This window comes from Pipistrellus kuhlii, unplaced genomic scaffold (genome assembly GCF_014108245.1).
Source record: "Pipistrellus kuhlii isolate mPipKuh1 unplaced genomic scaffold, mPipKuh1.p scaffold_m20_p_8, whole genome shotgun sequence".
Classification (NCBI taxonomy): Eukaryota; Metazoa; Chordata; class Mammalia; order Chiroptera; family Vespertilionidae; genus Pipistrellus; species Pipistrellus kuhlii.
In genome coordinates this window covers 58,930,392-58,943,499 of record NW_023425584.1, presented here as the reverse complement: position 1 = coordinate 58,943,499, position 13,108 = coordinate 58,930,392, and the positions used below count along the sequence as shown (strand labels likewise).

General features: G+C 34.8%; 1 protein-coding gene across 3 annotated transcripts in view; it reads right to left on the bottom strand.

Annotated features, from left to right (window-relative positions):
- Nucleotides 1–13,108, bottom strand: part of PDGFC (platelet derived growth factor C) — a 171,772-nt gene that overhangs the window by 44,815 nt on the left and 113,849 nt on the right. For all 3 annotated transcript variants that reach the window (XM_045576256.1, XM_036423746.2, XM_045576257.1), the window contains one exon: nt 5,930–6,110. In XM_045576256.1, the coding sequence (XP_045432212.1) occupies nt 5,930–6,110 (181 nt within the window). The remainder of the gene's footprint in view (nt 1–5,929; nt 6,111–13,108) is intronic.

Below are 13,108 nucleotides of genomic sequence, written 5' to 3'. Positions count from 1 at the left end.
GGGTAAGGGATACTGACAGTTGACAAAATTGATTGGCTTTAATATATAGCTTAGAAAAGACGGTACAATAAATGCAAGTACTAAAACTTGATATCTATCCATCTGATTCTATGAGAAAATCCCATTCTTTTGCAATCCTGAAAAATAGAGAACACATGGGTATGTTAGCTGTTAAATATGCACACAGAGACTCCAATCTGTTCCATAAAGTATTCATGTTTGTTTGAATATGAAAAATATTTCTCCAACATCTTGTAGTAAAACTCTCTGCATCTTGCTCGGTTTATAGTTTAGAGCAAATTCTAATTCAGTGTAGGAACGTTCTGTATCAGCATCTCCAAGAACGTTTGATGAAATGCAGATAACTGGGCACTACTCCAGACCAAGAGAATCATAGTCTCTGCCATCTGATAATATGCATTTTTAATAAGCTCTTGAGAGATTTTTATAACATATTTGATATCAAATTTATCTGAGGTAACTCCCAGGGCTTTTGTTTGTTTGATAGCTTGTTTTTTTCTTTAATCTAAAAGTTATGACCTCTTTCTGCTCTTAACAATGGCCTTGCTTCCTTTTCAAAATCTTTCCAAACCACTTATATGATACTTATCCACAGACTGTATTTATATATGTATGTATATTCTTTTTTTCTCCAAAACAAGGTAAGTTCTTAAAGGCTTAGGGTCACAAAAACCTGGCTCATCAAATATCCTTCAGTAAATGTTGAAAGAATTAACAAAAATATGGATGGGGATACTGAAGGGAAATTATTATTTTATCATTTTAAATTGCAATGAATTTATACCTGGAGAACAATTCTTTAAATTGGCTTTAGCTGCCATATTATCTCTAAGTTATAAATCATTGTGGCTCCAGATATAAAATATAAATTAGTCAAATGTCAAGCTTTCAATTATTTTATATTATTATTTACAACCTCTGTGTATATCAACTTAAAGTGGTCTGACTGCCTTTTACCATTCCAGCGATAATACCAACTGTCTTTTTATTTCTAACAGCAAATCATGGCATCTGAAATTCTTTTTTAGAAAGCTAGGGATTAACTGAAACAAAAAGATTCCTGAGAAATGGAAGAGAGACGATGGGCTTGACATGAAAGAGAGCAATATGTCCATGGGTTAGAAGTCAGGTGGAAAATAGATTAAACATCTCTTCCCCACTAAGAGTTTAGTTTCTGCAGCAATTATATAATTTCTTTGATGTAATAAAATAATGTCACCTCAAGACTTCCAGAATAAATATATAAGTACATTGTGTGTTTAAATAAAAATCTAGTAATTTGAAGTATTTCAGACTATAGACATACAGTACTTGAAATATTTTTCCATCCTACAACACTACAAAAAAATCCCAAGAACCAATTTTTCTCTTAATTTTTTTCAAGATAAATAAAAATTTATTTTTAAAGGTTTAGACCTAAATTGTCACTTGCTAAAATCAGTTTAGTGTCGTAATAGAGCAATGCTGTGCAATTGGTTATGAAAATTTATAATTTTTAAACATCTTGAGGACATTTTGACACTGTTTTCCCCTCTCCCCCCATTGGATTAGTGTTTTAGTATTGCTCTTGGTATTTTTACTGCAGACATGCCACTTTTTTTCTTCCCCTAAGAAAGTAAACTAATAAATTTGATGCCTTGTGTTAGCATTAGTTGGAATTTTTTTTAACTTGAACATAAAAGCAAACTTGGCCTTCAGTGAAGACTTTTCTTTACATGATATTAGCAGTAAAATGACCTGGCAAACACTCGAAGGGATGGAAAAAAATATCCTCCCTCCTCTTTTCTTCCCCCAACTTCTATATTCACTGAGCTGCTTTGTTCTCTGTATCCTGCATAATTAATAACTACTTTGGCAATCAGTCATGCATTCCTTAATGGCACCTCAGGCATCAAGTGTCCTTGTAAGCCTCACCCACAGAAACCATACACTCCTACGCAGTGCGCACTGCCTGGGCACTGCCTTCACTCTGGCCATGTCACTTACAAAATCACTATCAAGGAAAATGTATATTTGGGGTTATAGAGTAGCTACCATACTTAATATCCTCTAGTATCATTTCATCTCCTTATAGGTTAAATATATAAACACTTTTACTAACAATAATTAAAATTATGCAATACCCAATGTGTCACTGTTTATACATATTAAAAAGAAAATTATAAAAATAATGGAACAAATTTGGCAGCAATTTAAAAGAAGATGAGTTTCACTGGATTGGTGTGAATTAGTCTTCAGTTCATTCATCACCTTACACTCCCCTTTTCAGGCAATAAAGAAAAGATAGAAATAGATGGGATCAGTTGGTATGGTAGCTATAACATCTGTTGTCCTTAATCTTAACTGATCCATTCACTAAATGGAAAGTAATAATAAGTAAATTGTTAAAAATATTATGTTATTACTTCTGATTAAAACTCTTTAAAAGGATAATATTAAATAACCCATTTAAAAAGAAATTAGTGGTAGTTTAATCATCATCCTTCAAAATGTTAACCAGATTGGAGAGAGAAAGAGAAAATCTTCAAATCATATAACCATTTAAAAAGATGTATTATTACAAGTAATATTGTACTCAAGAAGAATAGTTCTATATACAAATAATAAAACTACTAAAATATCCAGAATTATATATGTACATTTTGTTTAAAAAATAGGCATTGTTTTTGAAGTATTGGTCTGACAAAAAATATGCGATATTTTTTATCTTAAGGCTGAGAGTTTTTTTTAAATAAGACTTTTAATAAGGTGTTTTGATACTAGAAGAAAAAATATTATTTTTTCAGCCTTTGCAGGTTTCTTAACATTCTTAAATAATGGTGCTTATGCTACAGTACACAGAGTAAAACATACACAATCTATTATAAATTACTCCAAAATTAAACAAGAAATTTTCTTTTCTTTCTAAGAGATCTGCTGGGCTCTCAATGTGTGTGGCCTCCAACAGAAACAAGCTTGCACTGTTTTATTTCAGTTTTGCTTCATTTCTTCCCAAACAATCTCTCACTGCTAATCTACCAGGCCTTTCTTTTTTCTCTTTTAGCATGAAGAAGAAAAAAAAAAATCAAAGACATTATTAACTCCTTATGCACAATCATAAAAGCTGAATATTTATCACTTGACATCAACTTACATGGATTTATTTTTCATTATGTATTAATGGGGCACGACTGTGGAATATATATATATGTATTTCTATAAATAATTATTGAAAATAGACTAAAATGTTAAAATTTTAAATTTATGTAGTAATTCTGGAGCTATTTTTAAGCTACCAAAAACTAGCTATAATTTCACATAAACACTATATGCTAAAGATTTTTCTAAAATAAAACTAAGCCTGTAATATCAACCTAAAATAGTAAAATTGAAGGATACAATTTTTATATCTTATTCTAAGGTATATGGGAATCAAGGAACTGATACTGAAATAATATCATTACAGAGGAAAGTATATTATGTGTGAAATATATAAACAATCTTCCAATATTAAGTTTGCATCACTTTTTTCAAAATACTAAATAATCCTATATTTAACTACATGCTTTCTCTCATTCATTAGTTGAGGGGAAAAGGGTAAATCATTTTTATGAAGGTAAACATAATTTTTAATGGCAACATGTGTGGCAATAACTGTTTCTGAGAATTTTAACTAATGTACGGTAATTAGAACCACCGAGCCTTAAAGATTGACTAGTATCAAATATCCATTTATGATTCCAAAGAAAGCTGCAGAGCTATCTTCTTTCCTTGTAAAATATAAGAAATAGTAAAATCAACTTTCTCCATAATTATCCCAGAAAAAAAAGGTAACAGAACACGAACATATTTATGTGTATAAAAATAGGCACAAAATATGTATTAAATTAATTATAACTGCAGGTAAAGATGACTATACACATTAATAGTTATAATGTCCTAAGTATGCATTAATTTTTTTTAAGTAGCCTAATATCTAGATGTTTCACTCCTCATCAAAACAAAATAAAACAAAAATAATTCAGTTCTTTAAGTAGGGCAAGATTGTGTTCTTGGTAATAGAGCCTAATATATCAGGACCTGGAGAACATGTGGTTCTTCAGTTTTCTAGTTTATGCATCATCACTACTGTGCAACAGCTACAAAGGTAAGAATGAATGTGAAGTGAGTGCAGCCCCTCTTGAGTTTAGACAGCTCTAAGGAAAACAGCTGAATGTCCATGAGACATGAATGAGCAGCTGCAATGTGTCTGGCATTGTACTAAGCATTTAATAACAAGACTAAAAGCAGGAAGTTAATAGTCCAATAAGGATGTGCAGTTAATATCATATCAGTTTTATCATTAGCAGGGTAAGAGAGCATTGTTGGCCATTGGCTCTGAAGGTCCCAGTAGTGGATTTGCATTGAGACCATTGCCTCTGGTGTGCTAAGTTTGAAGTTCATCCTTGGCACATAAAAAAAAAAAAAAAAAGAATCCGAGATGATGGGTGGAGGGAGGGGGCTTGAAGGGGAACTTGCCCCTGAGCAAATGACACAAGAACTTTTAAGTCTCTTCTCCAAAGGCAAACTTTCTTCCCTTAGGCTTTCATTCATTGCTACACAGATAAGACTGATGGATTGCTGCCCAGCTAGTAATACTATTGTGGGGAGTGGGTAGAGGAAGGAGCATCATTTACCAATCCACAATAATAACTCAAAACACTCTGCAAGGCTTAATAGCAAAGTTACTTTCCAAAATTTTGCTCATCAAATCTTGCTCTTTCTGTGGGCAGTTATTGTCTGTAGAATGACTGCAACTGTGTGGGATGATGGATGGATATATGGAACCAATACAAAGAATAGGCGAGGAAATGGCCAATAAATTGTCAAAGTCAGTTTAAACCCAAAAGAATGAAAGCTTATAAAATTGTAAAATTCATATGTCAATAATCACTCCAGAAAAAAATATGGAAAATTAAAGTCACCAAGTCACACTTATTAGGCAATGTAGGACCCTACCATCATGTTCTCTTGTTTTCCTAGGCATAAGGCACATTTATATAAGATCCCCTATGCTATTTCTCCAAAAAACTCCATTTCCTGCAGCCCATCACAAGTCAACTTAGTTGCCATGCCAAACATGTTTCCATAGATACCAAGAGAATGTCAATTCTCATCCCACCAAATTCCATATATACAATTTATCAAGCTATTTTAATAACTATTTGCATATGCATTGAATTGAATTTTAATGACATAATCAGTGCTACATGTTTCATCTAAAGTCTCTCGAATGCAGGCTATTCCCGGTGTTAGGCACAGCAAATCTCTGGTAATAGGTCAGTACCAAGTGGGGAATTGCCCTCCCCTGCTGGCCTGATTGCCCACAACTGCACTCCCTTGCAGGCATGGTCCCTCCCAACTACCCTCCCCTCTTGGCCATCTTGTGGTGGCCATCTTATGTTCAAATGGGGCAGCCATCTTGTGTGTTAGAGTGATGGTCAATTTGCATATTACTCTTTTATTAGATAGGATGACCATATTTAAAATTAATTCAGGAAGAATTTCTATAATCCAAAATGTGATGTTGATCCTTAAGTGATAAGGATAATAAATACACTAAATTTCTTATTTTGTTCAAGAGAAAATTCTACTGATCCTACTAATTTCTCATCAACACTGAAATACCAGACAGTGAATTAAGTGTAATGGGTTTGTCACAATTGTCTAAATGTTGTACAAAACACATTTTGCTTCATTTATTGAAAAAAGTATTTAACGTGGCTGATGATTTACTGTGATGAAATTCAAGTTGTGATAACTAGAGTGACATTTATTAAAATAAAAATTAAGCCAGAGAAAAGTTTTTGTGTTCTCCAGTTTAAAAGAAAAAAGAAAGCAAACAAGTAACTGAGCTAATTAAATAAGCAGATCTCTGATTCGTACTTACGGGCATGACAATGTTGTAGTGGATGCAGAACCCCGGTTCAGAAGGAAAATATTCATCAGATACAAATCGTATCCTGATTTGATTTCCTTTAGAATTCTGTTTTCCTGGCACAGTCCCAGAACCACACCAGCGCCCTAATATAGTTCCGTCACTGGGGTCCTCAACTTCTACAAAATCATACCTGCAAAGAGAATGACGGAAAAGACACAATATCATGATCTGTCAATATGGCAATTCATGTCCGAGGAGCAGTAAACCTACAGGCCCCAGGTATGAGTTCATCCCAGATTTAACTGGGTAAAAGAATCAAATATTCCAAAGAAAGGAGACACTAAAAATGCATGCCAAATTAAAGAAATATGAGTCCCTTATTCTAAGCCCTCTCATTTTATTATTAGTGAACTCCAAATTCACTAAATAACCATCTCAAACCTTAAATATTTTGTATGAAGAAACCATCTCTGACATTCAATTCATGAATTATTCAATTTAATTTCCATTTGGACCTGACAGCCTTATTCCAATCTTAATTCCTGCTGTTACTGCCCATTACTTTCTGACAGTAACTCATTCATGCTAGTTAGGCTCCTTGGCTCCCTTTACTCATCTGTGATGCAATGTGATGGGACCTTTATTATAGACCAGCATTGTTCAACCCTTTTCATCTCATGGCATACACAAACTGATTACTAAAATTCTGTAGCACACCAGAAATATGTATTTTTCCAATATGACAAAAACAAAAGGTATAATCTTGATTCATTCCCACTAGAATGCTATCGTCGTGTTGGTTGTTGTCATTTTTTTTATTTGACAGTCTAAGAGAAAAGAGGTCAGTGTCTATTACTAAATAGTCAGGTAGTGTATATTCTAAAATTATTGTGGCACAGCAGTTGAAAATCGCTGTTACATAAACATCTTTCAAACCTCACTTTGTACTGTACTATCTTTGTGAAACCTTTCTGGGCGTTCTCAGCTTACCGTCATCTTTATATTTTTGATATAAAATATTTTCAATATATGTATATACATATATGCAAGTAATCCATCTTCTTTCTTATACTGTTAAATCCTTGGAAAAAAAGGAATCAGTACTGACATATTTTTATTTTACAATGCATTACACACAGAGTCTTAAACATAAGATATGGTCAATTTTTTAATAAAACACATGATAGAGTATTTGGTTTGGAAGGTTTGGAGCAGCAGTAATCATTGAAAGCAGCATTGCCCTTTTAGTGAATGTTTCAGAACTTTTTAAAGGCATTTTAGGTTGTTTCAATAATTGTAGTGGGCAAGGTTCATGGATGTTCACCACGAAAAGTCCTGAAAATCAGTATTTGCCCCACTACCTTCATGCTTTTCAAGGAGTTCACTGAATATTTCTTAGATGACATTACTGCTGTTGTTCATCTGAGTATAGAATCTAATATTATCTTACATATAAACATAAATATGTTTTCCAGTTTTAGTTTAAGCCAAGTCTCCAGAAATTCAACTATCAAATAAGTAGAAGAAAGTTTCAATACTTTGGAACTTTACCAATAGTTACTTACTATTTTGGAAAAACATGTCAGTAATGGGTACATTGCATATAACTATTTGCATCACAATTAATACAATTAGACTTATCCATATTTGTATGTATCTACATCTATATCCATATTTATATAGTACAGATATAGATATATAGGTAGATGTGGATCAATATTTTCTCCACTGAGGACTTTTTAAATTGATTTTAGAGAGAGAAAGGGAGAGAGAATGAGAGAAACATTGATATAAAGAGAAACATTTATTGGTTGCTTGCTGTAAGTGGCCCAACAAAGGATAAATAGGTAATTGCTTATATGAATTGCACTTCAGAATACTAAACAGGACATTACAAAACTTCTGTTAAAAGGGAAGTCTGACATGGTTGAAAACCTATTGGTAATTTGTTTAAGAAGACTAAATTCAGTAGCTACTATACAAGTAAAAATAATATATTTTGTGCAGTATTGAATTTACAGAAGAAGAAAACTGTTGGACATTGTTTATAATCTATATATATATAAGCCTAAGCAACCGTTTGATCGGTAACTATGATTGCACACTGACCACAAGGGTGCTCAATGCACAGGCATGGAAACATGGGACAGACTGATGAATCTCAGAGCGAAGAGGGGAGGGGGGAAGACGGGAAGAGATTAACCAAAGGTCTTATTTGCATACTAGTGGCCCGGTGTGCAAATTTGTGCACTAGTGGGATCCCTTCTCCTGGCCTGCAGGGATCAGGCTGAAACTGGCAGTCTGACATCCCCTGATGGGCCCTAGATTGTGAAAGGGCACAGGCCAGGCTGACAGACCCTACAGGTGTACAAATCCATGTATCAGGCCTCTAGTGAATTAATAATACTTATACATCTTGTCTGAAATAAGTATTCAGAATTCTCTTATGGTATATAATGTCACCTGTTTCAGTGTCATTTTCTTCATCCTTAAATTAAAAATAATGCTACCTAACTTACTGAAATTTTTTTTTACAAAGGAAAGAGACAATACACGTGCAGTGCCTCAAACATTGTTGCCACTCCTCAGCTGCCTCTCAATAAAGTTTGCTCCTCATCTCTATCCTGCATTGCTGCCTCTTACCCGACACCTACTTTTTAATATACCTTGATAGTTTGAAAGCAATAAATAAAAAAAAAAACTAGAGTACAAAGGGAAGAGGTTATTTCTGCTATGCCATGTGACAAGTCTGGGATTATAAATTACACATGCTCTAGCAGCCAATATAGCCATTCCAGGAATTATAGTGTATGTGTGTGATGATGGGGCCAGGGAGGGTGGGGTCAGGGGTAAGAAGAGTTGGGTACAAAGACCTAAGTAATTATTTCAACTATATCTGGTACAGAAGTTGATAACTACCACTTTAAATCAAAAAATAATTTTTATATCAAGATTGTTTACTTGTGAAGCAAAGCTTCTAACTGATAGAGTATCTGTTAATTGTGTGCCTATCTGATGCAGGTTACCACCACTGCTGGTTTGCAGAGAGCCAGATGTCAGGCCCAGCCAATCATTCTATGAGGATTTAGGAAGCACTGATCGGGTATAAAGCGCTATGCTAGATTCTCAGGGTACAAAGATGAAATCATAGCTTCTTTGGGCTCAGGGTCCATAAAACATTTTGGTAGCTCTCTAATGAGAGAATGTAGGAAATACTGTGGAATACTGGCAGAGAATGAGTAATTCTATACAGTGAGATTAGGGTCAGCTTACAAAGAAACATTTGGGCTATCAATGAGTACTGATTGACTAGGGGTAGAAAGGGGGGGGGTGGGGGGATTCGGAAGTGCATTCCAGCAAGAAGTTCAATACATAAGATGTAATAGAAGAAAGAAGGGTTCAGGCGCAATCAGTTGTGAATAGATGGAAAACAAAGAAGTAGATGGAGATCAAGCTGGAAAAATATGTGTAGTTGTGGAGGTATTTCAAAGTCAGATATTCAAATATTATTTCGTAGGCTATTGTTGCTGACAGGTAAACACAATTTCAACAGGGAGTGTTGCTTTAAAAAAAAAGTTAACATTTTAAAAAACAGAATTTCACTAAAAAAAAAAATCTGTATCTTTGTTAAATTTGAAAATCTGGTAATAGTAAATATCATTAACCCTAGGGTGACCATGAGGGCACAAATATCCAGAATTGGTGTCAGTTCCAGGAGAGGAGCTATCTTTGTTTAATTTACTTCTTATCCCTAGCACCTACCTGCCTGGCACACAGTAAATAGTGTGTCAGTGTTTGGATAATGAAAGAATGACAACTGAGCCTCCGTTCCTCCATACCAACTCAGGCTGGGACCAAGGGGAAATACCATTAGATAGGACGTGCTTTTTCTCATTTTTATTGCTTTAAATATGTATTATTGATTTGAGACAGGAAGGGAAAAGGAGGAAGAGATAGAAACATCAATGATGAGAGAGAATCACTGATCAGCTGCCTCTGCCTCTTGCATGCCCCACACTGTGGATCGAGCCCACAATTCAGGCTTGTGCCCTGACCAGGAATTGAACCATGACTTCCTGGTTCATAGTTTGAAAGCAGCCACTGAACCATGCTGGCCTGGCATAATTTTAAAAAATACCCATATACTTTTGATGCTATAAACAAACAAACAAACAAACAAAAAAACCAACCAATCAAACAAACAAAAAACCCAACCACCCAGATCTGCATTAATTTATGTTAATTGTTTATATAGGCAGCTGAGTTGGTCACCCTTGCAGCATACGAGACACAGCCAGGTTTCAATAAGGAAGGAACATAAAATCATCACATATTTGAGCAATGCCAGGAAACATTTCAAGTGTGGGTAGAAATAAAAGATCCTTTAACAAAAACATCCTGAAAAGGAGCTGCAGGGAAACAAGAGAAAAGTCCCTGTGAGCAATGGCACAGAACTAAGGGACACTATCCACCATAGGTGAGCTGGTCAATGAAGAAAAAACAAAGAAGATCTGACAAGTGTGAAGCCATATGCAATAAACTGGTTGGGCAAGAAACATCATGACAAAATGTACCTTTGCACCATTTTCCAAATAACTACTATAATCTTTTTAATAGAAGCACTTAAAGAGAAAAAAATATCTGGAACAAACCTGAAACTCACTTACATAACCATTTCAGTGGAGTATATTTAAAAGGCATTTTTTAACCATACACAGAAATATCTAGATTATAAGAATTCATTAAGGAGCAAATAATTCTTAAGGCTTGCCTTATCTAACTTATATACTGATATAAAAATTAAGCCCTGCAAATAAATAAGAGAGTGACACGTACAGTGTTACATTTTCATGGAGATTTTTTGCTGAATTTGATGCCATTAAAAAAACACACACGCTAATCTTTGTAGAAATTTCTGCATTTGCAGGTAGACAGCTGGCAATTAATTCTTACATGCTTGTACAAGTTTGGCATGAACATTTATCATAGTGCTTTAAGAATCTACAGTTTTTCATTCCCTGAAGGTTAACTGAAATGAATATCTAAAAGAGTACTATTATATATCCTTTGTGTATAAAACAGTAGAACTTAACATATACTACTAATTGTTTTTTAGTAAATTAGGCATTTTAAGATTTTTTTCAGAAGTGGTATAAAACAATCACCCACTTATTCTACCATTAACTTTTGTTATCATACCCAATAATTGTTTAGATGTCTATGGAATTGAAAATTATTAATGATACATTATTTACTAAGGTTAAGTTTTCCTTCTTAATCAAAACAGTAAATCCTCTTGCTAAAGAATATAGTCAGAAAAAAAAACTTTTTAAAATTTAAATCTTATTCAAAATCATGTAAAATGGACCAAGTGAAGATCTACCTGTGAAGTATTCACAAGCCTCATTGTTGTTATGGAAACTACACAATAAAAAAGAACAAAGCAAAAACCATTGGCACTTGACATATTTCTTTTTAACTTGTTTGAGAAAAAAGGACACCATTTGAAGTACTTATTTTTATTTTTCTGATTAAATGCCACTGCAGAATTTGGGATTCAGTGCAAAAGTTGGTTGGTTGATATACCATAAAATAATCCAAACCATAAAGAAGAAAATGAAGGCAGAAACTAATGATATAAAATTATTCTATAGGCATTATCAAATGAAAGGGAGATCATAAAACCACTTGACATATAAAAAGTAAATGACAAAACACACTCATCCTTAAAAGCAGAAATCTGCACATGCCCAGATGACTGTACTGGAGACATGGTAATCTTATAAGACACTCTTAAGTATTAATTTCCAGCATGCACAATTGCTCACATCAGTATTTAAAGGATTTACTAAACCTATTTTATGAGCCAATCAAACATCACTTTCTCACGGCAACATGATACACAGCACACAGTGCTAAGTGGTTTATAATGATCACTCCCTTTCTCTAACATACCCCTGGGGACCCAGGAGGATTTATGTTCTTTTATGTTTAACAAACAAGTCTGGTATTGTAGACGAAATTTTCATCCTCATGTGGGAAGTTAAAGGCTGTGAGGCCAGGAGGACTGCTTTCTTACTCCTAAGGATTGTAAGGAGTATACCAAAGAAATAAATTCACTGGTAAACAGAATTGTCAGACACCCAGCTTCCTTCAACAAAAATAAACCCACCCTGAAAAAACAGGCTGCTTCTAGTTCATACGAAATAAAACTCTGTCAATTAAATCTGCCCTATGAATTATGGAATCTGACGGGAGTGGGAAATCCTGCCAACATGTAGATGTGGATCTTAAAAAGGCCTGGCTCTGCAAGTGTCAGCTGGAGTCTGAGCTCGTTGGGAAAAGTAATGGCATTAGTAAGATGACAGTTATTCTACGGGGCTTATTGGTTTAGCCTTCAGTTTAGCAGAAGACCCCTCAGATATAGAACATAAGTTTTAGATCCCTTCTCAGAACCAAAGTGTTCATACATGTTTTAACTTACATTGAAAATAAGTTTTAAAAATAATAACTAACTGAAACCGGTTTGGCTCAGTGGATAGAGCATCGGCCGGCGGACTGAAAGGTCCCAGGTTCGATTCTGGTCAAGGGCATGTACATTGGTTGTGGGCACATCCCCCGTAGGGAGTGTGCAGGAGGCAGCTGGTCGATGTCTCTCTCTCATCGATGTTTCTAGCCCTCTATCCCTCTCCTTTTCTCTCTGTAAAAAAATCAATAAAATATATTTTTAAAATAACTATACTGTTACTTCCTTTGTATACATTAACTCATTGAACCCTCACAAAAAATCATAGAAAATGGATGTTATTGAACACATTTTGTATTTTATAAAATACCAGAGGCCCAATTCATGGAAGGGGCTGGGCCCTCACAGCCCCTGCTTCATCTGGAAGGTTGTTTGGAAGGACTTCCAGAAAGTCATTTGGCTGTGCGGTCTAATTAGCACATTATTATTTTAGACTAGAGGCCCCAGTGCACAGAAATTATGCACTCGGAGGCTGGGTGTCCCTCAGCCCGGCCTGTGCCCTCTCACAGTCTGGGATCCCTCAGGGGATGTCTGACTGATGGCTTAAGCCAGCAATCGGACATCCTTAGTGCTATTGTGGAGTAGGGAGAGGCTCCCACTACTGCTGCTGCACTTGTTAGCCACGACTCCAAAGTTTTTAACTTTACCTTTGGTAGGGTAGG